This window comes from Anthonomus grandis, chromosome 7 (genome assembly GCF_022605725.1).
Source record: "Anthonomus grandis grandis chromosome 7, icAntGran1.3, whole genome shotgun sequence".
Classification (NCBI taxonomy): Eukaryota; Metazoa; Arthropoda; class Insecta; order Coleoptera; family Curculionidae; genus Anthonomus; species Anthonomus grandis.
This window is the reverse complement of record NC_065552.1, coordinates 4,846,350-4,872,724: the sequence shown is the minus strand read 5'-3', so window position 1 is coordinate 4,872,724 and position 26,375 is coordinate 4,846,350. Positions and strand designations below refer to the sequence as shown.

Below are 26,375 nucleotides of genomic sequence, written 5' to 3'. Positions count from 1 at the left end.
TAAATGTATAATACAAAAACAGTGCTATTAGATTGGATATTATGGACAAAAAAATTGTGATTTTTCAACAGAATTTCTTACTGGTAAGTTATGTGGGGTAAATTAAATTTAATTTATTAAATTTTTTACAAAATAATAACCAACCAGTTGAGTAATAAGATGGACTCCAGTCAAACAATCTAGATTCCGTAAGGGGCTTACTTAGTACTATTGACCACATACAGAGAATTCTTAACTCTGTCGAAACTTGGCCAATTCTAGAATCTTTAGACGATGCAAAGATCGACTCTAGATTAATGTCTTATTAAACATATTTATAATCAAGCTTCCATTTATGTAAAAATAGATAATTATTTAAAACAGACAAGATTCCAATCAAAAGGAGTAAGGCAGAGAGACCCCATACCATCAAAACTTTTCTTCAAAAAACTGGACTCTTTAGAACACTGGGGGATTAATATTGATGGATTTGCCAACAATATTGTGGTCATTGTCAACCCAAGCGAAGAGCTTAAAAACATGCTTCGGGAACTTCATCGAACATAGTCATGAACTGTTAACGACGAACCCCTAGAAGTTGTCTCAAAATATATTCACTTAGGCCACAAAATTAAGCTTGGCAAAGAAAATCAATCCTCTAAGAATTCAAGAAGAATAGGGCCTCTCCTAGGCAGCTATTGGCAAACCAGGATTTATCCTTAAATCTCGTGAATTTCCTATACATTTAAAAAGGAAAGTATTTGACTCCTGTGTGATGGCGGTCCATATGTAACCTATGAACTTAAGACAATGGTAATTACTCGCAAATTTGCCAATAGGCTGCAAACCACTCAACGAGTAATGGAGAGGGCTATGCTGCCGTCCTTAGTTAAAACATCCTAACTCGCAAATCGATAAAGCTGAGAAAATTGAGATTTTATGAAAACTAATATGTAGTCCTCATGTTTTAAAGCAATTCCCTGGTTCTTTTTATATGCTTAAAAATTTGCTTTTTACATTTGTGGGTAAAGTTTAATAAGGGACTAGATTCAATATTTGGTTAAATTTTCGAAAAAAAAGTTAGATAGGACTTTTTAACTTAGGAAAGTAATTATAATTAAAAAAAATATATATATATTTGGACTGAATTTTATTAAAGACACAGGAGTTACATTTCAAATTAACATTATAACTAAATTACTTACTAATAAAACATTAGAACATTAAAAACAGTATTAAAGTAAATTATGAATGGAAAAAGTGCTTTACTCTTACTGGAAATCTACATTTTCTTTATTGTCAGTATCATTATTTTGGGAAACGGCTAATTCCTCCAGAATATCATTCGGTTAGACGGAATAATAGGACGTAGCTTAGAAATCAAATTTTGTTTTCTTTTTAATTTTACACCTCGACATTGTGTTCGGCAAGAAGGTTTTGGTTCTTCCGAAAAGGCATTTTTGTAGCACAACACATTTTATCCCATTTTAAAGTGTAAATGTACCATATTCTGCAAGTAAGGTTTGAGAACATTTTTTTGAAGCTTAAACTTGGATGAACAATCTTTCCATTCAAAAAAGTTGTTTTGTATCTTCATCTCTTTTACATGGACCTAAGATGAGTTTGCCATTTCTACAAACGATTTAAAATCATTAAAATCGATCACCTTATCGTACCTTTTCAATAATTGTTCTACTTGGTGATGGAACGAGTCCGCGGACATAAAAGTGTGGCCAGATGAAAGTATTTTATTTCCAAATTCTGCAGTTCAGTTTCGATAGAGTTTACAACCTAAACAAAAAGAAAATAAAGCCCAATTTTTGTTTTGAGTTGCACAGTCGTCAAGCCAGATCGTAACATAAGTCTCTGTTATATATAAAAAAAATTAAAAAAAAGGTGAAATTAAATCTTCCTTATTTCGACCCGCAACCGCTTTGCTTAGCACTTTTCGAATATGCCCCTACTGACATATTCGAAAGCATTTCATAGAGTTTGAAACCTGGACTATAAATCCAGCCATATTTTCATTTAGGCTCTTGTAGTTAGGACGTTTTAACTAAGGAGGGCAGTATGGTAGAAATCACTTTAAGGGATAAAGTTCGCAACGGGGAAATTCGGAGAAGAACCAAGGGGAGTGATATTCTTAGGCTTTTGTATCATTGTTACACCCCAGATGCGATGGCGAGACGATATCCAAAATTTTGCAGGAAGGAACTGGATCCGGACTGATAAGGGGGGTACAAGAGCGTGGATAGATTTGGCAGAGGCCTATATCCAGGAGTGGATAAACATGAGCTGATAAGAAGAAGAAGAAGAGGAGGAATGTTTTTTAATATAATGATATTATTTAGGTTGATTCACAGCAAATCATTTAAAAATTTATGGTTGTATAATTTATTCAAGCTTTTTATAAGTATTTTCCACTTATAATAGCAAAGCCAATAAAAATGCAAGCTTATGTATCGCACATCTATCACCTAAGAAAACCGTGCCAGATTACTACTACTGGTTTTGCATCTAAGCACTAATCAGCCTGTACCAATTGCATGGTCATTAAATTGGTACAAATGGTGGATCTATCATAACCCGAAGAATACTTTCCAATAAACTAATACTAAAAATACTTTGGAAGCATGCTTAGTTCAATTACGTGGGGCAAACTTGATGAGTGTTTATTCCCTTTATTAAGCTGAAACTATTAAATTGAAAGAAGACTAGAGTATAAAAAAACTTGTGCAAAACTGCAAGCCATAGATTGACTTCATTTAAGTGACGATGTCACGTGTCAATTTTGATTTAATTACTATGGTTGTTAATTATTTAATTCTTGATAATAGATATTAAGTATTGGGTCATTTAACTTCATTATTTTATTGGTTTATATTTCTTATAGTGTGATGGTTAACTGTAACTTAATTTACTTTGTATTCTATTTCATTTATCGCAGTGATATATTCTATTGGTTTAGCAACTGTTTATCTTGAGTCATTGTGAATGCGGCTTTATTTTGATATTTCTCATATAAACTGTCTTAAAGAGAATAATATTTTGGAATGCACTTCTAAAAGAACTTTGAAAGACTGATTTAAAGTAGTTTATGTACGAAAATGTCGAGTACAAACTGCATGACTACCTTATATATTGTACCAAATGCATGAACATCTAAGTGAATATATAGATGAAAATTGGTAAAAAATGCATAAAGGAGATCATATTTTTTAGTACCAATACAGGATGATATCTAATAATAATTCAGTTCATTTGGCAAATTTTATATATAAATTGCATGAAAATTTGCACCTTAAAGGAGACAACTCACTTGCACAAAGTAAAGGTATAAACTGCGTGAGTGTCCCTTAGTGCGTCTGAGACTTGAAAAATATTGTAGTGTCTCATTTTAAAGAGAATAATATTTTTTAATAAACTTTTGAATAATTCTTAAAGTGAACAGAACACTTGCCCAAATTAGCGGTAGAAACTGCATGAGTGTCCCTTGATGCGCCTGATTCTTGTAAAATAACGAAAATTCCTACAAATCATATATCAAATTATCTGTTGTGTGCACAGTGTTCAGGGTTCAGTAACAAGTTAGTACAAACTGCAACAATGTCTCAATTTAAAGAAAATAATATTTTCTAATACACTATTGAAACAACTTGCAGCGGTTGATTTAAAGCAGGTCTTTTACAAAAATGTAGGGTACAAACTGCATCACTGCCTTAAAGGGAAAAATCATTAACATTTAAGTAAATATTGCAAAATTAAATTAATATTAAGACGTGTGCCAGATTACTACCATCGGTTTACAGGACTATATCTACCAAGAATTCAGTTCATTTGGGCAAATTTCTGGTACAAACTGCATGAGTGTCCCCTACTGTTTGAAATGTTTGAAAATGTTCTTTATTGCATAAAAAAACCACTTTGTATAGCGAAAAAAAAAGTAACGTTTTTAAATTTTTGCTATTGCCCGTCATTGGTGTGCGCATCCTTTTAACCTAAAACAAAATCGGACACTATACTGAAATTTGGTGATTTTTTTTGATGATAAATATTCAAAGCGGAGGTACGTGACGGCTTATACGTAACAATGGAAATATTATCATCTAAATCGTTTATAACCCATAAAGCTACAAAGGAATCAGCTTCTTTGCTGGGCCGATAAAACAGCTCGTTACACGACTGCGAGGCAGCCCTCCATCTTAAAAGCTTAACAAGCACCGAACCGAAATGTTCCGTTGCAATATTATTAAGTATCTATTTGAGCTCGCCTCGGGCTTTCATAAATTGACCCCGTTGACCTCCCTAAGTGAACCTCTTCAAATGGTGTAAACACGGCAATGATCCCGCGATATTATGGGGAAATGCTTTTTTAGAATGGCCCCGGGGAGAGGTGCACAATGCGACACAACCGACGCGGTAATGCTCGTTATTTCCATGGTTTTGAATATACGGTAATTGCGTTCCCATATCACTCCAGAATTGTTTATTGCTTCGATAGTGTAGTGTCGATAGATTATTTTTGGCGGACGTGGGTGTATATGATTTGTGGAGATTCACGCTATTTTATAGGTCTCAAACTAAGAGAGCTCAGCTAAGAAACACTCATGCAGTTTGTACGATTGCAGTTTGTTCATGCAATTGGTGCCTGCCAATTTGTGCAAGCATGCAACACCACTGGTAGGAATGAATATAGCACACTTTTTTTGACAGATGACATATGATAAAAAATAAATACAGTTGTGGCCAAAAAAATAAGAGTATTTCTTTATTGTAACTATTTGGTCTCTGTTTATTCAGATAAAAGATTTGTTTGTGATATTTTCCATAAATACAAGTCAGTTTCAACAAGATAGTTGCATCGCGTTGGTAAATATGGGTCGCCCAAAGCATTGGTGCCCCGAAGAAAGGCGTCCAATTTTGCAATTGAAGAGTCAAAATAAATCCTATGCATTTATTGCAAATGTGGTTAAAAGATCACCTTGTGAAATGTCCAGAGTTTTAAAAACACAAAATAAAACGGAAAATGTTCTTAAAAATCGAGACCGTCCAAGAAAAACCACACGGAAGACTGATAAGCTTATTGTACGAAAGTCAGTAAACAACCTTTTTCCACATCTACCTCTATAAAACAAAACTTAAGCCTAAGTAGGGTGTTTTTTTTAGAGGCGGAAAACTTTAAATTGAAATTAAACACATAATATTTTATTGATATGAACGAATTTGCTTTTATATTAAAGATTTTTTTTTGGCATTAATATTTAAAAATGATTTCGGGCATGTGACCCCCACGGCTGGCACGTACGTGGCGTAATCTAGAGGTCCAATTTTCACACACTCTTTCCAGTACTGCAGGCTGTATTTCGGCAATTACGCGTCGTATATTGGCTTCCAAGTGCTCAAGTGTTTCGGGTTTATCAGCGTAGACATGCGACTTAACATAGCCCCAAAGAAAATAATCTAATGGCGTCAAGTCGCACGAACGAGCTGGCCAGTTTACAGGTCCATTCCTTAAAATTATTCGTTGCTCGAATGTCTCTTGCAGTAAATTAATTGTTTGGCGCGCTGTATGGCACGTGGCACCGTCCTGCTGAAACCACATTTCTGCAACGCCTGCAACGGCTTCCAATTGATTCACAAAAAAGTTGGTTATCATGTTTCTGTATCGCACACCGTTTACTGTAACGTTACTATAATGACCATCAGCATTTCTGAAGACATGACAAGGACCAATGATTCCACCGGCCCATAAAGCGCACCAAACGGTTAGTTTTTCTGGATGTAACGGTTTTTCGCCAATAGCTCGTGGATTCTCATCCCCCCAAATTCGGCAATTCTGCTTGTTTACATAGCCATTTAACCAAAAGTGTGATTCATCACTGAACAAAATTTTCATATGAAATCGTGGATCAACAGCAATCTTTCCCTCCGCCCATTCAGCTAATGTACGACGCAAAAGATGATCCTGGGGTTTCAACTCCTGGACAAGTTGAATTTTATATGCTCGCAATCCGAGATCTTTGCGCAAAATTTTCCATAAAGTGGATGGACATAAGTTCACTTGTTAAGAACGACGACCAATTTACACATTTGGATCATTATCAACACTATGCTGCACATAGCACACGCTTGTTGCGTGCGCACTGTACGGCGTCTTACGGGATGCGTATTGTCGACTAGAGTAAAAGTATTGCGAAAACGATCAACAGTTTCTCGAATTAATCTCTCTGAAGGACGATTATGAGCACCATAAAACTCGCGTAATGCCCGATGTGTTTCTCGAATAGAACCATGTCTTTCAAAATAAATTTGAACAATTTGAAAACGTTGCTCCGGCGTGAGTCTGTTCATGATGAATTGCCAAACCAAACTAATCTAAAAATAACCCAGAACTGTCAGGTCGGCTGTCATAAAAAACAGTGTTGCCAAATGAAAGTTCTCCGCCTCTAAAAAAAACACCCTTTATTAGCACTAGGACGATAAGAAGACGTTTGCAAGACCAAAAATTATATGGTCGAGTGGCCAGAAAAGTCCTATTTCTAAGCAAAGGGAATATAAAACAAAGACTGTTATTTATTAAGAATAATTTTAATGAAAATTTTCAAAGAAATTGGTGCAACATTCTTTTTCGTGATGAGATGAAGATCAACTTATTCAGATCAGATGGAAGATGATTCGTTAAAAGAAGGAAGAATGAAGAATTAATCTAGAAACACAATAGGCACAGTTAAACACGGAGGTGGAAATATCAAACTCTGGGGCTGTTTTTCCTACAATGGACTAGGTCCCATATTTTGGATTAAAGAGACCATGACAAAAGAAATTTATTTGGATATCTTGGATAGAGTCGTGGCTACCATATTCCGAAAAAAATATGCCTATAAACATGCCATGAGCTGGCTTCGGTTATCCTTTTAATGGTTTTTCAGTAGACATTAATTAATATGCTCGTATTGACGCTGAATACATTCATGCAGCAATTAACTGAAGTCAATTGGTTGCCTGCAGTTTGCACAAACGGAAAATCGTGCAGTTTGTCCCAATTCACTAACACAAGTTATTAAGTCAGTTGCACAAGCCAAATATATCTTTACTACCTATTCTCAGGTGTTAATTCATATGTTTGAAATTTTACTCTTAAATATATTTGAACGCTCATGCAGTTTGTACCAATTCGCTACCATAATTCAATTGATCTGTTAGAGTTTGCACAAGCAAAATAAGAATTTAAACGTAGATTTCAGAGTGATGACCCTAAACCTCTAAAAAGGTATACTGAACAAAAATATTAACGTAAAATATGAATGTAAATTTAGAGTGCAAAAGACAGTTCTAAAGGTGAGCAATCCTAAATTCTGTTTATATTACAATATAACTTTAGAGTCAATATTATCATTTTGAAACTGGAATCTATTAAGTAAATATGAACGAAATAAATAAATTAACCTGGCTGATTTATTTTATCCAATAGTATATATGGATCTATTAGATTAAAGGCCTTTTGAAAATCAGTCAAAATGACATCAATGTGAGTTCATGGATTTGAATCACAAATGTGCGTAATATTCTCCTCTTGAAGCTGAATAAACTCATGCAGTTTGTTCCAATTCGTCACTTGTCATGTCATTGGTCACTTGCAGTTTGCACAAGCGATAAACTTTTGTTTGTTATTTCTGTATGATACTTCACTCTAAAAGTAGACTGTTATGCCAAAAACTTGTGAAAATGATTCAATTCGTTCTTTATAAAAAAATATTCTCCCCTTTAAAATAAGGCTACTCATGCAGTTTGCACAAGCCAAAAACATCATTTATTACTTATTTGCGTCCCATATTTTACAATTTTTCCTATTTTTCTGCAGTTTCCTCATAACGTCCTAATTTTAATAACAATTCCAGGTTCCCCACCCCTTACTGGCAGCGGCACCCTACGCATTATAGTCCAAGACATCAACGATCATAGTCCAGAATTCAAAAGGCAGTCTTACTATGCAACCATTAAGGAAAACTCACCTATCGGTAGCTGGGTGCTGACCGCTATGGCCACCGACAAGGATATTGGCCTAAATGCCAAAATTCGTTATAGTTTATTGGGTGATAAGATTGATGGTAAGTGAAGAAGGTAAAGAAGAAAAATGTTGGTTACCATAGGGTTTTTTAGGCTTCAAAGTGGATCAGGATACAGGAGTGATCACCACCAATGGAATCCTGGATAGGGAAGACGTGGAGTCGTACTTTCTCACTCTAATGGCTCAGGATTGTTCGGCCACCGAACCCAGAGCCACTGCCGTCAATTTGACCGTCAACGTTCTGGATGAGAACGATAATTCTCCGGTTTTCACTCAACCGAAATACGAAGTAAGTTTTTCAATTTTTTTCCTAAATTTTTAATTTAATTACTATGTGGTGTTGCTGCAGGTGTATATTTCGGATAAGACCAAGGCCTCCGATTTCGTTTTTGGTGCCTACGCTACAGATCAGGACTCAGGATTGAATAGTAGGATAACTTACGTGCTGACCGGAGAGCATTCGCATAATTTCACAATTAACGAGAGTACGGGGGTGATAAGGGCGGTGTATGACCTGCAGAGGTCTTCAACGAAGGTTTTCAACTTGGAAATTGAGGCTAAGGATGGTGGGAAGCCCGCTAGGAGGACCAGTACCGAGCTAAGGGTAAGGAGTGTGTTTGTGTGAGGGTGTCTATTGAGAAAGTGTGTGTTTTTGGGTTGAATTTTTTGAAAAAGTGGTTTATTTGGAAGCTTGTTTATTTCAAGTAATCAAATTAAATTTGTTTCTTCTGTCTGTTTTTGGTAATAATTTCATTCCTATTATTAATCTTTTTTACTTTTTTAAATTTAATTTTTTTTCATTGATTTTTTGCTTTTTTTCCTATTTTCTTTTGCATTTTCATATTCTGAACTTTCATCCTTATTTGATTTTTACATACATTTCCTTTCTTAACCACGTTGTTTTTTTTTCCAAATATTACAAAAAAAAAACAAGAAAATATTCAATTTCAATTAAAGTGGCAGTTTTTTTCCTTAAATTTTCAGTTCGTTTGTCACGTTTCTTCGTAATTCGTTGTTATTTTGTAATTTTTTTATTTTATAGTTTTGTTAATTTGTTTGGATTTTTAGCAAAATTAAATTTAATTTGTTTTTTTTTTATTCAAATTTCCTTTTTATTGTTCATCTTTAATTTTATCCTTATTTCATCAAATAATTATTTTTACCACATGCGTTTTTTTTTTCTTTTACTAGGTTTTTCCTTTCTTAATAAAATTTGCAAAGAATCAATTTTTACAGTCTCTAAACATGTCTTTTTTCATTGGGATTTTCTTCCCTTCCCCTTCTGTAGACGAAATGCGTCACTGGCGTAGCTCTTGCTCAGTATCAACTTCGTTTACATACACCATTGTTTTCATATGACCCCACAAATAAAAGTCTAATGGATTAAGGTCAGGCGAGCGAGGGGGCCACCCAACTGGACCATCACGGCCTATCCATCGTCCGAGAAACACACGATCTAAATGTTGTCGCACTGGTGGTGAAAAATGTGGTGGAGCACCATCATGAAGAAACCACATGTTCTGCCTAACCTTGAGATTCACATTTTCAAGGAGCACTGGTAAATTGTTGCCCAAAAATTCTAAATACCGAGCACCAGTCAAACGATTTTGCAGAATAAAAGGTCCGATGAGCATCCCGTTCAGAATTCCAGCCCATACAAGAAACGTTGAATGTATGTTCTCCGTGTAATATGCGGATTTTCCAAAGCCCAGTAATGAGTGTTAGGAATGTTGAAAATTCCATTGCGCATAAAATTGCTATTGCCTCATCCGTAACTAAAATGTTCATGGTAAAGTTTGGGCTTAACTGCTGGTGATGTAACAACCACTCACAAAAGTGTACTCGAAGCGGAAAATCTCTTGGAAGTAGTGCTTGTACCCTCTGCACATGAAACGGGTACAGCAACTCGTGCCTTAAAATTTGCCAACTTGTAGATTGCGATATTCCAAATTGCGCTGCAATTGTCCTAGTGCTAATTCCAGGTTGTTCTTCGATAACTTCTAAAATATCCTCCTCCAGATTTAGAATGTGCCTAGGTCTAATAGCTCCTCCATCTTGTCCAGGCCGCGGCCGCAAATTGCCAGTTTCTCTACTCCGCTGAATAACACGTAAGAAAGCCCCGCGTCTCGGGTGATATCTTCGGGGAAATCTTTGGGCATACAGATCAGCTGCTGCCACTGCATTCTGATGCATTTCTCCATAAACCAAAACCATATCGACAAGTTCTTCGTTTGTAAAAATGTGCGCCATTACATTTGACGCTTTTATTTTGTTCGTGTGAAAATAACGATCGAAAACGATCACAGCCACCAACAAACTAAGTACTGCTAAAGATTCCAAACATTATGACTTGTTTACTATCAGTTATTAATAAACAAAATAAGTCCGTCTGATACACGTTCTGTTGCCATTTGTTTAACTTTATTTCGGAAACCAAAAATATTTTACTACATTTTTTTCTCATTATTACTCATTATTGATCTTCATCTACCATTTCCCAAGATTATGCGCATAGGTTGAAAATCACCCTGTATAGTAACAAAAGTTGTAGACCAGGTCCTGTTTTACAAAAATGGTTCTATTAATTTTTCTCATAAGCTTAGTTTTAGAGAAATATTGATTTTTGTAAGTTGACTTTTGAATCATCACTCGCCTTGTCCTGGCATGCAAGTTTCTTGAAAATATCTCATTTTCTATTCTTTAAAACAAAAATTATGTAGAAATAAAAGTTGTAGTCTAGGTCAAAAGAACCGGTTTAACAACTCACTTGGGCATCAACCAATTCCTAAACGTATTGCCTGCATAATGAAAAGAGGCATATATATCGTCCATTCATTAGAAAAGGAATAAACTGGAATTTTCAAACTATAGACGTCTATCAGTTGTCTGTATGAGAGAATTATCCAGGATCTCATTGAACAGAAATATATAAACAAAGAAGAAGAAGAATAATCAGGATTTCGAGCTTGAAGAACGTGTACAAATCACAATATAGAAAAAGGGTCAGTCGTCAACTAAGAAACCCATGTTCATAGATCTCCAGAAAGCGTATGATACAGTCCCTGTCAAGAAGTTATGGAAGGTTTTACAGGAAATCAATCTTAGTCAATTTTTTATAAAATATTTCAAAAACCTGCACGATCGTCAAGAGTTAAAATCGTTAATAACTTGAAGGAAGGAAGAGAAGCTAAAGAAGAGAAATTGAGTACAAAGTATTGAGTGCCTGGAAAAAGCTCATTATTTAAATCAATGAAGAAAACAAACAGTAACAGTAATGAAAAGAAGAATGCAGGAAAAGAAACTGAAGAAGATAAAGGAGAGAAAATTAGTAAAAAGTATCGAGTACCTGGAAGAAAATCGTTATTTTGAATAAATGAGAGCCAACGTAGGTAGAAAAAGAAGGCTATTGATCGGAGGAAAGAAAGAAAAAGACCAGGTCAAGAAAAAAGTAGAGAAGAGCATTAAGTGCTTTTTAATTAATATAGAGTCATTGTAGATAGAAGGAAAAGAGTAGAAAAAGTAACAGTAATGAAAAGAAGAGTGGAGAAAGAGACACATTATTTTTTAGTTTCCTTTCAAGGGTTTTTCTAGGAATTCCATAGTTTTTTGAAGCGCTATTTCTGACATCTTTAATTGCCCGTCTGAGATTTTCTTCAGTATAATTTCCACGATTTGAGTTTTTCCTTTTATAGTTCGTTGGCATTTTTCCGCAGCAAACACTGGAAACGAGGTCAAACTGCAAAAAAAAACACGTTAAGAGATATGGACATATCTATCCCTACTGTTAGGTGGCCACCACTCCCGACTGCTAGGGAGAGATGGCCAAGGTGATCAAAAACCCCTGCACATTAATACATTTTTTTGTGGTTAGGATTATCTAATGAACATTCTACTCACCTAATATGTTGAATTCGGCAGTAATTTTTCGCCCATACATTCACAGTAGAAGGTAACACAGATATATCATAAAATTTCACCGGGACGTGATATTGTTTTTATTTTGTGGTCAAATTCGACCTCGAGGTGAACATATTATACACACTGGCTGTGCTGATGCATAAATGATTATTGGCGGAGAGGGCTGGCAGCGCCATCGCATGGTGAAGTTTTAACCGTTGGCCATCTCTACCGAATGGCCATCTCACCCGACTTTACCCTACATTTTTTATTTTTTCTGGCTTGTTTGGTAAATATTTATTAATTTTTTTTGTCTTTTTTTATTTCGATTTCTAGCAGAATAAATTAACATTGTAATTTTCTTCCTGTTTAAATAAAATTTTCTTCTTATTCGTCTTTAATTTTAACTCTATTTAATCACATAATTAATTTTACCGTATGAAATTTTTTCTTCTTTTTTTTTATTTGTTCTTTTTCCATTGTTTTTTCCTTTTTTTATAAAGTTTCATTTCTCAATTTACAAATTCTTTTTTTTTATTTGGGATTTTCTTCCCTGTCTTTATTTTTTCCTTTTGTCATGTGCATTTTTATTTAGGCATTTTATGTTTTATTATATTTTTTTTTTAACAGCTTTCTTTTTTTTAGTTTTCCAGTTTTATATTCTTCCTTTTTAATTTGTAAATTCTTATTCGTTTTTTTTTCGGCATCTTTTTTTTTTCGATCACTTCAAGCCTTCTACTAGCAAGCAGGTTTTTTCCAAATATCTCAGTTTCTATCTATTAAATCAAAAAATATGTAGTAAGGAAAGTTGTAGAATTGGTCTTGTTCTACAAGTTCCCAATAATTTTTCTCTTAAACCTGATATTTTAAAGAAATTTTGAATTTTTTGAGTTACCTTTTAACCTCCTCCCTTATTCGCAGGCTTTTTTGCAAATGTCTCATTTTCTATGCACTAAATTAAAGAATTTATAGGAAGGAAAGTTATAGAATAGGTCCCATTCTACAAAAATATTGGTCATAATTTTTTTTATCAAAAACTTGATATTTTCGAAGGAATCGTGAAGTTTTTGAGTTACTTTTTAAATCCTCACTTGTCCGCAGATTTTTGTGTAATTATCTATAATTTTCTATCGATTATATCAAAAAATAAATAGTAAGAAATGTTGTAGATTACATTTTGCCCAGCAAAATTTTTGAACAAACTTTGAGGTCACATTTTGGATCAATTTCCAGGTTCATTTGAAACCTGACCATCTATTTCCAAGATGGACCCCGACCGGCTACACCCACTTCGTTCTACCAGAAAACTTGAAAGAAGGCAAAGTGGTGGCCAAATTTACGGCCACCTCCCCTAAGAAAGGCCCTAGTGGAGACGTCAATTATGCCATAGCAGGTAAAAACTCACATACTTAACTCCCCAAAACCACTCATTGATTATTTTTTAATTTTCCTAGGTGGTAACGTAGGTGATTCCCTAAAAATCGACCGAAACTCCGGCGAAATCCAAATAGCTGGAAAAGGTCTGGATTATGAAACGGCGAAGACTTACGAGGTCTGGATAGAGGCTCAGGATAACGATTTGCCACCATTGAGGAGCGTTTTGAGGTTAACCATCAACGTCACTGATTTTAATGATAACACTCCCGTCATGAAAAACCAGCTCTATAATGCAACTGTACGTCAAGCAAGGCAATTATTTATAATGATAGATTTGAATGAGGGTTTTGTAGGTTCTTGAAGGTGAAATGTATCCACTGTTGGTAACCCAAATTGCGGCAACCGATAGGGATTCAGGAAAAAATGGGGAAATTCTCTATAGGCTCCAAGACGATTTTGATGGTACTTTTGCCATCGATGGTCCTAGTGGAGAGATTTACACTCAAGCCAAGCTGGATAGGGAGAGTGTGGCCAGTTATGAGTTGACGGTAATTGCAGAAGATCAGGTAAGAATGAGTTATAATTTCACCATTTCAAACTATACAATGATTTATTTTATAGGGAACACCTCAGCTAAGTGGTACCTCAACTGTTCTGGTGACGGTTCTGGATAAAAACGATAATCCTCCAAGGTTCACAAGGCTTTTCAGTGTAAACGTTACGGAAAATGCTGAAATCGGTTCGTTTGTTATAAGGGTGACCAGTTCAGATCAGGATATTGGCGAGAATGCCAATGTTACTTATAGTTTCACTGAAAATCCTGGAGAAAAGTTTAAAATTGATCGTGTTAGTGGAAATGTTACTGTTGTGGGTAAGTTGAAGTGTTTTGTTGGAGTTGAGTTTTATTGTTTGGTTTTTGTTGAATTACCGTTAATTGGCACGTTTTTCTTAAGATATATCAATTTCTGGTAGAAAAATGAAAAAATCTATGATGGGAAAAGTTGTAAATTGGGTCATTTTCTACAAGAATATTTCTTTTAATTTTCATACACATTATATTTTCGAAATTATTGAGTAACGTTCATTCCCTTCTGTTGTTCCCCTGTTCTTCTCTCAGGTCTCTGGTACTTATGGCTTTCTTTATGCCTTCCATCCAAATTTCTTTCTTCCGTATCTCTCGTTTTCTGCCATTTGGTGGTACCTACTTCATCACAATTTTGGGCAGTCCTAATTCTTCCATTCTTTGGAAATGTCCGTATTATATCAGCTGTTTTTACTCTATGTCTGTCATTATCGAACCATCTACTCCCATTTGTTGACGTACGTCATCATTTTGGATTCTATCTCTTCTTCCTATACCCAGTAATCTTTTTAAAAAATCCATTTCAGTCGCTTCAAGTTTTGTTGGATTTTGTCCCGTTTTTCTCCAAGTCTTTGCTCCATCAGTTAAACTGAAAATCAAACACACTAATGAGAAACTTCCCAATTTCGTTACTCCATAGTACACTATTTAGACATCCTATGATTCTTCTGACTTGCGTTTCTCTTTATTTCTCTATCGCCTTTTCCAGACGAGTCAAACTTACACCGAGTTACATGTAAACGTTGCAACTAGTTACTTCATCTATATCTACTTGGATGTTATACGGTTTTGCTCCTATGGGGAGATATTTCATTTTCTGTGTATTGATTTCCAGTCTCGATCTATTATACTCTTCCTGCAATTTTTACGCCATATATTCTAAGTCATCTTTATCGTTCGATATGATAACTTGGTCGTCAGCAAATTGTAGAGTATAAAGACAAGTGTCTCTGATGTCTATGTCCATCCTGCTACACTTTCTCTTCCATCGGTGCTCTAACAGAGCTACATAGATATTAAAAAATGTAGGTGATGCACATCAGCCTTGGAGTAAACCTTCATCTACCGGGAATTTCTCTGACAAATTATTTCCGATTTTTACCCTTGACGATGTTCCATCGTACCGGTTTTTGAGAGTTTTTATAACCAAGATTGGTTTCCTGTAAAACTTTCTACAACTTCTTGACTGCGACTGTATCCGAGGCTTTCTGGAGATGTATGAACATAAGATAGGTTTCTTGGTTGACGGCTGACCTTTTTTCTATAACATATTTTAGGCAGAAGATATTTTATGTTATTACACGTTCTTCCAGCTCGAAATCCTGACTGTTCTTCTTCTTTCTTCATATGTTTCTCTTTAATGACAGCACATTTTCCCGAACAAGTAATTCACAATTACTACTTCTCTGCATTTTAAACATTCCAGTTTATTCTCTTTCTTATGGACGGATGATATATATGCTTCTTTCTATTCTCCAGAGACAGGATCCTCATTTAGGATGATGCATCAAGTTAGTTGATTGGTTCAACCTACTGCCCGACCATTTTTCAAATTTCGTACTGCATTCTTCATTTGGGCAATACTGACCATATTTGTATGACCTAAGTATCTTTAACAAATATTCTTTTCTGTTCTTGGTTAACAGTCTTTGATAGTGATCTCATTTCTTTGTTAAGATAATTTGGACAATTACCTTATTTTTTAAGTCAGATTCTTTAATCTCGTGGTTCCACCAGAGTTCCTTACTACGCAGTGCAGTTTTTTGTCCGACTGCTTTTTCTGCAACTTTTATTACACTGTTCACTATATTGTCATATACTTTTTCTACAGGTTGTTGGTGTACTGTCATAAGAAGTTTCTCATCTAGTCTGTTCTGCTATAAAATTCGAGTACTTTCATTGGTTAGAAGCGTAGAAGTGTTCTAAAAGTAAAATAAATGTTTAAATTTAGTAACAAATATATAAATTAGTGCTACTGAATTAAATTCTTCGTTCATATTTTGAATTTGGAAACAAAGCAAGCAACAAATTGCAATTATAAATGCCTGTATATACCTCGTGCAGTTGTTCGTATTCGTGGATTTACCTCGTAAAAACAGCAAGGTCACGGGTACTAGATACTGTCTTGCACTGATAAGACGGTACTGAATCGTTAAAGCGGCCCGTACATGAGAATGGATGAAGTAGCGGTCAACAAATTATTACTTGAGCTACAGAACACTAGAGCAGAACTAAAAAAATCTATAAGGGACAGTGAATCCCGTATATTGGAGGAGTTAGAGACAAAAATAAAAAAACTTAATGTGGAAAATACTTCTCTTAAAGAAGAAATTGAAAACTATGAAATAAAAAGCAAAAAGAAAAATATTATTGTTTTTGGCATTAATAAGGAAGTAGTTTACAATGTCTCTAAACTTTGTCAAGATATGAATTAGGTACTAGGAACAGACATATCCGAACGAGATATAGGCGATGTATATTTGTTAGGAAAATCCGAAAATAGTCCTATCAAAATCGAGTTTGTAAGTTTTTTAAGAAAAAAGCATGTGAATGCACTGGTTAATCTCAAGAAACTAAAAGGAACAAAAATTGGGATTTCGGATAATCTGACCAAAAATCAACAGGAGGACTTGAGAAAATTAAGAAACTATTTAAAAATTATAAGGAATCAACAACCAGATGAAAGCAGTTACATAAGAAGATTTAAACTTTACATTAAATACGTAGGATATACTGCAAAACAACTAGATGAAGGCGAATATGTCGTTTTAGATCGACGTCCCAATAGTGCTCCAGCTACCCCAACAGTAAGTAGAGATTTGGATGAAGCATTTGAAGACACAGTACAACACAATAATAAAGACAAGGCGGAGGAAGATATACAGATCCACCAGCAGCAACAGGAGAATCGAGTCAGGAAAAATGAAGGAATCAAAATAATCACAAATCACAAAGAATCCACAAATAATTCTACTAGCAACCAAGAAACACCGAAGAACATATCAAGTAAAAAGCCTTTAACTATAACCAAAACTTCGTCGTTATCTGATGCAAATAGAATTAAAACAAGGTCTAAAAACTAATCGGGTAAGCGCACAATAACAAACAAAAAAAAAAATTAAAAAAAAAAAAAAGTGTAAAATTTTAGTAGGTAATTTAGTAAATATTAAATATAGTTTTTAGTTTAAATTAATTACAAAAGGAAAATGGATCCATATATATTTAACTTTGAAGCTAACGAGTATAAAACCATATTGTGCAGTGATTTAAACAGTATTAACTTAAAATGTTTTAATCATAATTCCATAAAAATATTTCAACTAAATATCTGTAGTGCTGTTAAAAATCTCGATAATTTATTGCTCTTATTGTCACAGATTGAGGTAAATTTTGATATCATAGTATTGACAGAAACTTTTCAGATATTGAACACAGATATTTTAAATATTTCAGGATATGATTTGCTTTACAATCATGGCAATATTAATAAAAATGACGGTGTTCTTGTATACATTAGTCAAAAGTTCAGTTATAAATATGAAATAAAAAAATTGTCAAATATAAATTTTATTGATATTGATCTAACTCAACAAAAAAATGAATCTTTTAAAATTACTGCTATATACAGACCACAGATGCTGACGTTTTTAATGCAGACTTGCTTCATTATTTATCTGAGTTGCCTAGGTTGGATGTTCACGTTATTTGTGGGGATATTAATATTAATATCCTAAAGGAAAAACAAGATTTAAATCATGTTCAAGAATATCTTAACCTTCTTAATGCAAACTCCTATGTTTCGTACGTAAATAATGTTTGCACTTGGGAGAGAAATTTACAGAAATCCTGTCTAGACCACTACTTTGTTAAATCCGGAAATTCTGAAAATATTAAAGCTTATTTGTTAAATTACAAGATAACGGATCATTATCCAACTATCATTCAAATAGGAGATCAGAACAATTTATGTAGAAATTGTCCAAATAAAATCATTAAAGAATACATTAATTATGGAAAATTGATACAAGACTCCTTTTTAATAGACTGGAATTATTTTTACTCTTGTAAGGACTTAGATGAAATGACGAACATTTTTATAAATAACATAACAAAAATCATGCAAAAAAATACAAAAAACGTTAAAATAAACAAAAAAAAATTCCAAGGAAGGGTTGGATTAGTCCAAGCCTACTAAATGCTATTAATAGTAAAAATGTACTACATCAAAAATTAAAAAAATCTCCTAACAATTTAACTCTAAAACAAAATTACAACATGTATAAAAGAAGTCTTGCAAAATCCATCGCCGCCTCAAAAAAACAATATTTTGAAAAATTACTAAGTAACCAACAAAACACCAAATGCCTATGGGATTCAGTCAATAAAATTTGTAACAAAAACCAAAAAAATCAGGAAATTGAAAAAATAAAATTATATCTGATAAAAAAAAAATAGCCGACGTATTTAATAAACACTATTGCTCAGTAGGGGAAAACTATGCCAAAAAAATTAAAAAACCTAAAAATTTTATTGTCAACGAACCTGAAATAGCAAACAATATGTTTCTTAATTTTGTTACTAAACAAGAAATATTAAAGATTATAAAAAAATTAAAGACAAAAAAATCCCCCGGTTTTGATGGTATACGTACTGAAATCTTAAAATTAATAGACAGTCAAATCTCATACCCATTAGCATTTTTAATAAATAAATGTATAAAAAAGGGATATTTTCCAAAACCATTAAAAATAGGTATTATGTCTCCTTTGCTAAAATCTGGAAGTAGATTGGATATTATAAACTACAGACCAATTTCGCTGTTAACAAACATAGCAAAAATTTTTGAATGAAAAAGTGCTAAAAAGTAGAATCATGAAATTCTTAAAAAAATACAAATTGATATCCGAGAATCAGTATGGGTTCATGGAGGGTAGATCGACGGAGGATGCAATTGCTGGGCACAAATATATAAAAATCTTGATGAAAGCAGCCCGACATTGTGTATCTTTGTTGATCTGGCCAAGGCGTTCGATACAGTTTCGCACTCCTTGCTCTTAGAAAAAATCAAAAGATATGGCCTTAGAGGAAAAATATTTGATATCATAAAGAGCTACTTATGTGATAGAATACAATATACAAAAATCGGTGGAGTAATGAGTGAGGCTGGGTCGATAACCTGTGGCGTTCCTCAGGGGACTGTTTTGGGACCAATACTGTTTGTTTTGTATATAAATGGCTTACTTAAACTGAACATTAATGGTAAAACTATATCATTTGCTGATGATACTGCTATTTTGTTTAAGGGAGAAACATAGGAGGAATTAAAAATTCAAGCAGAAAGGGATTTTTCGCTAGTTAAAAAATGGTTTGATTTTAACTTATTAACTGTAAATCTTGAAAAAACCAAATGCATATTATTCTCTCCCAATGATAAAACAATAAACTGTCAAGGCATAATAGTGGATAATCAAGCAATACCTGCGACAAAGACTATAAAATATTTGGGAATTATTATAGACAACAACCTCCGATGGGACCATCACATCAAATATGTTGTTCAAAAGATTAGATGTGTCATGCCAAAATTAAACTATTTGAAAGACTTCCTGTCAACGAATCGATTAAAAACTCTATATTTTTCATTAGTGCAGTCACATTTGATCTATGGAATAATTGGTTGGGGAGGAGTGCTAAACTCACATGTTACAGGTTTAGAAATAACTCAAAAATGGGCACTTAAAAAATTGTATTTAACAAAAGTAGGTTTTCTCCATCGGATACATTATATGGCATAAGTGGTGTCATGGATATTAGACAGCTTTTCTGTTATAGAATGCTCTTAAGATCGTTTAAGAAACCTCAAGAAAGTTTAGTTTCTAATGAAACAAACTATAATTTAAGGTCTTCAAATAAAGTTATTATTCCAAAATGCAAAAAAATGTGCGGACAGAGAAGCTGGCTATACCTAACTCCAAGACTATATAATAAAATCCCTGATGATATTAAATGTTGTGAAAGTTTTATTAGTTTTAAAAGAAAAGTGTCAGACTGGTTACTGAGGGTACTATCGCGAGAGGATTTAAACAGTTTTGTGAACCAAAAAGAAAACAAATATTAAATTATATACCCAAAGACTTATATTGAAGTGAAAAAGTGTCACACAAAAAGCAAAATGATTTTTGCTTTTTCGACAATACTTATGAACGTTTATTACGGTAAATTTATGGTAAAATATGTATTAATATCGAGATTAATATTGAATTAAAATTGTATTTTACATTTGTTTAATAAACGTCCTATATATATATAGATAATCTACTTTATATTGTTTGGTTGTTTGTGCACTTCTCTGTTCCTTGTTATCTGTGAACTTCTGAGATCTAAATGAGAATAGCAGTTTTGCTCTGATTATATAATGGTTTGAGACGCAAGTGGCTCCTCTATATATTCGTAACATCGCATTTTGTCTTATTATTTAATAGTCAATGACAAATTTTAGGATTATTTTATGTTGTATCCATGAATGTCCAACATCATGATGTCGAATTACAATTTTTTCTACTTTCTCTAAAATAAAGGGTACTAAGAGAGGTCACACATGCTTGATATCCTCAAAGATCGTAATGAATATTTCAAACACAGTTGAAAATGTACAGCTAGAATTTATCGATCGTTTGTAAAGCTGTTAACGGAGACCACTTCCAAATGTAACCAAACCAAATGTAATCTATTAAACTTATTATACATTAACTTATCAATCTTCTCTTATTTTCCGTAGGCCATCTGGATCGGGAACAACAAGACGAATACTTACTAAAAGTAGCAGCGTTCGACGGCGCCTGGCAATCCGAAACTCCTCTGACCATCACCATACAGGACCAGAACGACAACGCTCCCGAATTCGAACAGTCTTACTACAGCTTCAACTTCCCCGAACTCCAACGGGATATCGTCTTCGTTGGCCAAGTGATTGCGGCAGACAGAGACAAACAAGGTCCAAACTCAGTCATCAGCTACAGCTTACAACAACCTAGCGATATGTTTACCGTTGATCCTGCCTCCGGAGAGATATTTAGTAAAAGAAGCATTCGGTAAGTGGAGTCTCCTTATGCGTGGCCAAGGTCTTACAGCACTAAGAAATTTCTAAGATATTCATATCTTAATGCAAAACTAGGACAGTGCATGATGGTGCAAGGCCTCTGACTATGCGCAAGGTGTTTTTACAAAAGTTTAAACCTTTAGTGATATTCTTGCATCAAAATTGTACCAAAGAAGCCTTACTTACATGTGATTTGTTTCATTTGGGAAACTTTTCAGCTACAAATACACCCAAATGGAAACTTCTCCAGAGAACACCTACTCCTTAACAATCCTGGCCACAGACAATGGAAAACCCCCTATGTCCTCCGAATGTACCGTCACTATCAACGTGGTCGATGCCAACAACAATGCTCCGCAGTTCGAGCAGGAGGAATATCTTTCTCCGGTACCCCAGGAGGCATTGCCTGGACAACAGCTATTGCAAGTCATGGCTAAGGATGAGTTCGATGCAGGAGTGAATGCTGAAATTGAATATTCTATCGTGGGTGGCAATGGTACCGGACATTTTGGGGTGGATAGGAACACTGGATGGATTGCTCTTAAGCAAAAGGCAATTTATCCCGATACTTTACTATTTTTTCCTCTTCTAACCTCACTTTTATCTGAACTTTCAGGTCCAAGGTGTCGGCTCTGTATACACCCTCCGTCTTCGGGCAACAGACAAAGGCATCCCACCCCAAACCGACGAGACCGTCGTGACCATCATAGTAACCGGTGAAAACCGGTTCTCACCAGTTTTTAACGCCCTAAGCTACCAAGTGATCGTGCCAGAAAACGAACCCTTAGGCTCCACCATTCTTATCGTAAACGCGACCGACAAAGACAACGGACCTAACGGCATGATCCGATACGAAATCTCATCTGGAAACGAGGAAAAAGACTTCGGAATCGATCCGATCACCGGATCCGTCACGATCTTGCAACCCCTGGATTACGATACGGTCCAGGCGTATTATTTGAACATTATCGCTCGAGATTTGGGATTTAAACCGAAACAAGCGACGGCTGTTTTAGCGATAATATTAACGGACATAAACGATAACAGTCCGGTGTTTAATCAGAGCTTGTATGACGCTTTCGTGTCGGAAAATATGGATCCTGGCACGTTTGTCTTCCAGGCGGTTGCCACCGATATCGACTCTCCAAAGAATGCCATTATTTCCTACTCGATTTCTGAGGGACCTGACAAGGAGGCCTTCTCCATTGACCAAAAGACTGGAAAAATAACTTCCACAGTCTCGTTTGATTATGAGGAGAAAACCACTTATACCCTAACCATTGTCGCTTCGAACCCTGATTCGAATATGGCAGGCGAAACAACTCTTCAGATCCACATAAACGGGGTGAACGAATATTATCCTAAGTTTGTCCAGTCGGCTTTCCACTTTGATGTCTCTGAGAGCACAGAGATCGGCACGAAAATCGGCACAGTCTTGGCCACAGATCAGGATTCTGGTGAGGACGGAAAAGTCTATTATCTCCTGGTGGGTTCCAGTAACGACAGGGGATTCAGCATTAACAGCGAGTCGGGAGCCATCAGCGTATCCAGAAACCTGGACAGGGAGACTCAGAACCGGATAGTGCTGACCGTCATGGCAAAGAACGCCGGAGGAATCAGAGGAAACGATACCGATGAGGCACAAGTGATTGTTACCGTGCAAGACGGAAATGATCCTCCTGAGTTCCTGCAAGGCATGTACCAAGCGGATATTTCTGAGGCAGCAGCGGTTGGCACTAAAGTGACAACGGTGAAAGCGATAGACAAGGATGTGCGCTACCAAAACAACCAGTTCAGTTACTCGATAATCGCCGGGAATGTCGATCAAGCTTTTAAAGTCGATCCGCAATCTGGAGATATCCAGTCGTCCAAAGAACTGGACAGGGAAACGATTTCTATGTACTCATTGACTATTGGGGCAATAGATACGGGATTGCCGCCCCAAACTGGTACCACCACGGTGCAAATTAACGTTCTGGATATAAATGATAATGGACCGATATTCGATCCGCCCCAGGTGGTTGGGAAAGTGTTGGAAAACGAGCCGGCGGGTACGAAAGTGATGACGTTGAGTGCAAAGGATCCGGATTTGCCACCGAATGGGGCGCCGTTTACTTACAAGTTGGTCGGTGGGAAACATAAGGATTACGTTAGGGTGGATAAGCATACCGGGGTTGTTGTTACCACTAGAAGTATTGATAGAGAGGTAAGTGGGCATATTTAATTAATAATGCAACGTTAATGTTTTACATTCTGTACTTTTACGTGCATTTTTTATAATGTATCCAGATAGCATTTAGTTATACACATAGTTTTAGACAATTGCAAGGTGCCGAGAAAATCAGCCTATTTGGAATTTTTTTCCCGAATTTACCCGGTGGCTATAACTTGAAAACCAAAAAAGATACAAATTTGAAAATTAGGACACAAATTCCTTGATTAATTTCACACTTATTCCAGAATTTTACTAGTTAATCTACAACGTTCAGAAGAAAATCAGAATATTTGGAAACTTTTTTCCAGAAATAACCAAGGTGCCATAACTCAGAAACCAAAAGATACAAATTTGAAAATGTGTATACTGATTCGTTGATCAGGTTTATTACACATCTATTTCAAGGTTTTTTAATGAATTTACAATATGCCAAGGACAATTAGGATATTTGGAAAAAAATTTCAAGAAATCATCACCAATGGGTTATAAGTGTATTCCAGGGATTTGAATTTTTGTGATTTCGCATATTTTACATAATTTGTTTTTTTATATCGTGCAGGTATTTTTCAAGGATTTGAAACATTTCTTCATCTATTTCAGGACTTTAAAGCCACTTCGTGTATTTTCTAGGAGTTTTTGTGGCAATATTTTATATTTTTCTGCCATTTCATTTCATTTTGGTAACTTTTAACACATTATTTCATGTAACGTTTTATTTGTTTCAGGATGAAAAGATTTTTCATGTTTTTGGTATTTTTTTATATCTCCCATGCATATGACGTTATTTTTCCTGTAATTTTTCCGTTATTTTTTATAGCTCCCAGGTATTGGTTAAAACTTTATATGTGTTTCAGGAATTTGAAACTTTTTTTAGGTTTTCGGTAATTTGCAATACCTTCCGGGGACTCTTATTTCGAGAATTTTTTAATAATAATTTATGTATCATGTCATTTCTCCAGAAAATTTTCGGTCGGTTTTGTTATAATTTTCCCAACATTTTTTTGATATGTTTCAGGAACTTAAAAAAATGTTTTTCAAGTTTTAGTTCAAATTCAATATCTTATATCTTCCAGGCATTTGGTATAAATTTCCAAGGATTTAATCTTTTTTTAGGTCTTTTTAAAATTATTTCTGACGTAATTTTTCCAGGATTTTTTTTAAATTAATATTTTATATTTTCCAGGAATGTTTCCGAGAATTTTTTGCTTTCTTGGTATGTCATTTTTGATATTTTCCTAAAAAATTCTTGTCCTATGTTCTTCGTGTTTTCAGATCATTTCATTTGGTTACCAGAAATTTTTCGATTAAATTTTTCAAGAATAATTTTTTGTATTTTCCCTAAATTTTTCGGTATTTTTTTACACGTTCTTGGTATTTGATGTTATTTTATACGAAATTCAGTCATCTTTTATTCATTTTGCATATATCAAATAGTATGTCTTTTAGACATTAAATGTGATTTTTCCAAAAAATTTTTGGTCATTTTTTGTATCTACCAAGCACTTGCCTTTATTTTCTTATGCCTTCAAGGAATTTGAATTTTTTAATTTCATTCCAGGCACTTAGTGTAGTTTTTTCCAGGAATTTTTCGGTAATTTCTTATCGTCCAGGAATATTACGTAACTATTTATGTTTTCCAAGGATTTCACCTTTTTTTTTTGGAGTAATTTGGCATATTTTCATTAATTGAGAATTTTTTATATTTTAAAGGCATATAACGTTAATTTTTTAGGGATTTTTCAATTATTTTTTATACCTCTTAAATATTTGATAAAATTTTGTTATTCAAAAATGTATTATTCAGGAAATGGAAATTTTAATCATGAACAAAAAATTTCATGTTATTTAAATTAAATTATTTTTCAAAATTGTTCAAATATTTCATATTCTCTTTTTTACAAGAACGTTATCCAGATTTTTTTCTGTAATTTTTTTAAGCAAATTTCCATGTCTTTCAAGTTTATGGAGCCAAATGCTGTATTTTCCAGAAATTTTTTGATAGTATCTCATCATACATATTCGGTGTAATTTTTTTAGGCCTTTATATCATTTGATACGTTTTTCAAAAATGCGGGTTATTGTTGTATAAATATTTTCTTGTTTTCAGACTTTCGGAGACATTTCTTATATTTTTCAATAATTATATGAAAATTTTTTATCTCTCCCAGATATTTTTCGGTAATTTCTGATATTTTTCATGATTGTTTTTTTATACTTTTCAGACATTACATCTCTTTTTTCTAGAAAAAAATCGGTTATTTCTTATGTTTTTAATTTCATGAAATCTCTCAATATTTTTTTTATCTGTATATAGGCATTTTTTCGAGGATTTTTTCATTCGCTTTTTTATATTTTTTACGATATTGATGTAATTTTGTCAGCAAGTTTTCAAGTTTTTAGCAAATGCTTGGTAATTGGTAATTGCTTGGTAATTTTATTTTACGTAATTTTTATGCCATCAAGGCATTTTTTGACATATTTCCAGTAATTTTTTTGTATGTTCCAGGCTAAACTTTTGTATTTTTTTCATAATTTCCAGGAGTTTCACTTGATTTTTTTAGAAAGTTTTCGGTAATTTTGTCGTACCTTTCAGTCATTTAATGTTATGTTTCAGGAATGTTCGACCATATTTTATGTCTTCCAGGTATTGTATAATCAATTATTGTATAATTATAATAATTTTTTTATATATCCCACAAATTTGGTGTAATTTTTTAACAAGATTTTGGAAATATCTTTTATTTTTCAGCAGCTTTTCGGTTATGTTTTCGTACCTTTCAATCATTTGACGTAATTTTTTATGTTTTTCAGGCAATTATTATAATTTTTGCTAATTTTTTAGATATGCAACGAATTTGTTGTCTTTTTTTTTTAACAA

At 34.1% G+C, this 26,375-nt stretch overlaps 1 protein-coding gene across 2 annotated transcripts in view; it reads left to right on the top strand.

Annotated features, from left to right (window-relative positions):
* Positions 1 to 26,375, top strand: part of LOC126738989 (cadherin-related tumor suppressor) — a 452,924-nt gene that overhangs the window by 405,023 nt on the left and 21,526 nt on the right. For both annotated transcript variants that reach the window (XM_050444509.1, XM_050444511.1), the window contains exons 16-25: positions 7,878 to 8,087; positions 8,140 to 8,336; positions 8,397 to 8,651; positions 13,178 to 13,337; positions 13,399 to 13,619; positions 13,675 to 13,887; positions 13,943 to 14,192; positions 20,962 to 21,274; positions 21,501 to 21,834; positions 21,899 to 23,488. In XM_050444509.1, coding sequence (XP_050300466.1) covers positions 7,878 to 8,087; positions 8,140 to 8,336; positions 8,397 to 8,651; positions 13,178 to 13,337; positions 13,399 to 13,619; positions 13,675 to 13,887; positions 13,943 to 14,192; positions 20,962 to 21,274; positions 21,501 to 21,834; positions 21,899 to 23,488 — 3,743 coding nt within the window. The remainder of the gene's footprint in view (positions 1 to 7,877; positions 8,088 to 8,139; positions 8,337 to 8,396; positions 8,652 to 13,177; positions 13,338 to 13,398; positions 13,620 to 13,674; positions 13,888 to 13,942; positions 14,193 to 20,961; positions 21,275 to 21,500; positions 21,835 to 21,898; positions 23,489 to 26,375) is intronic.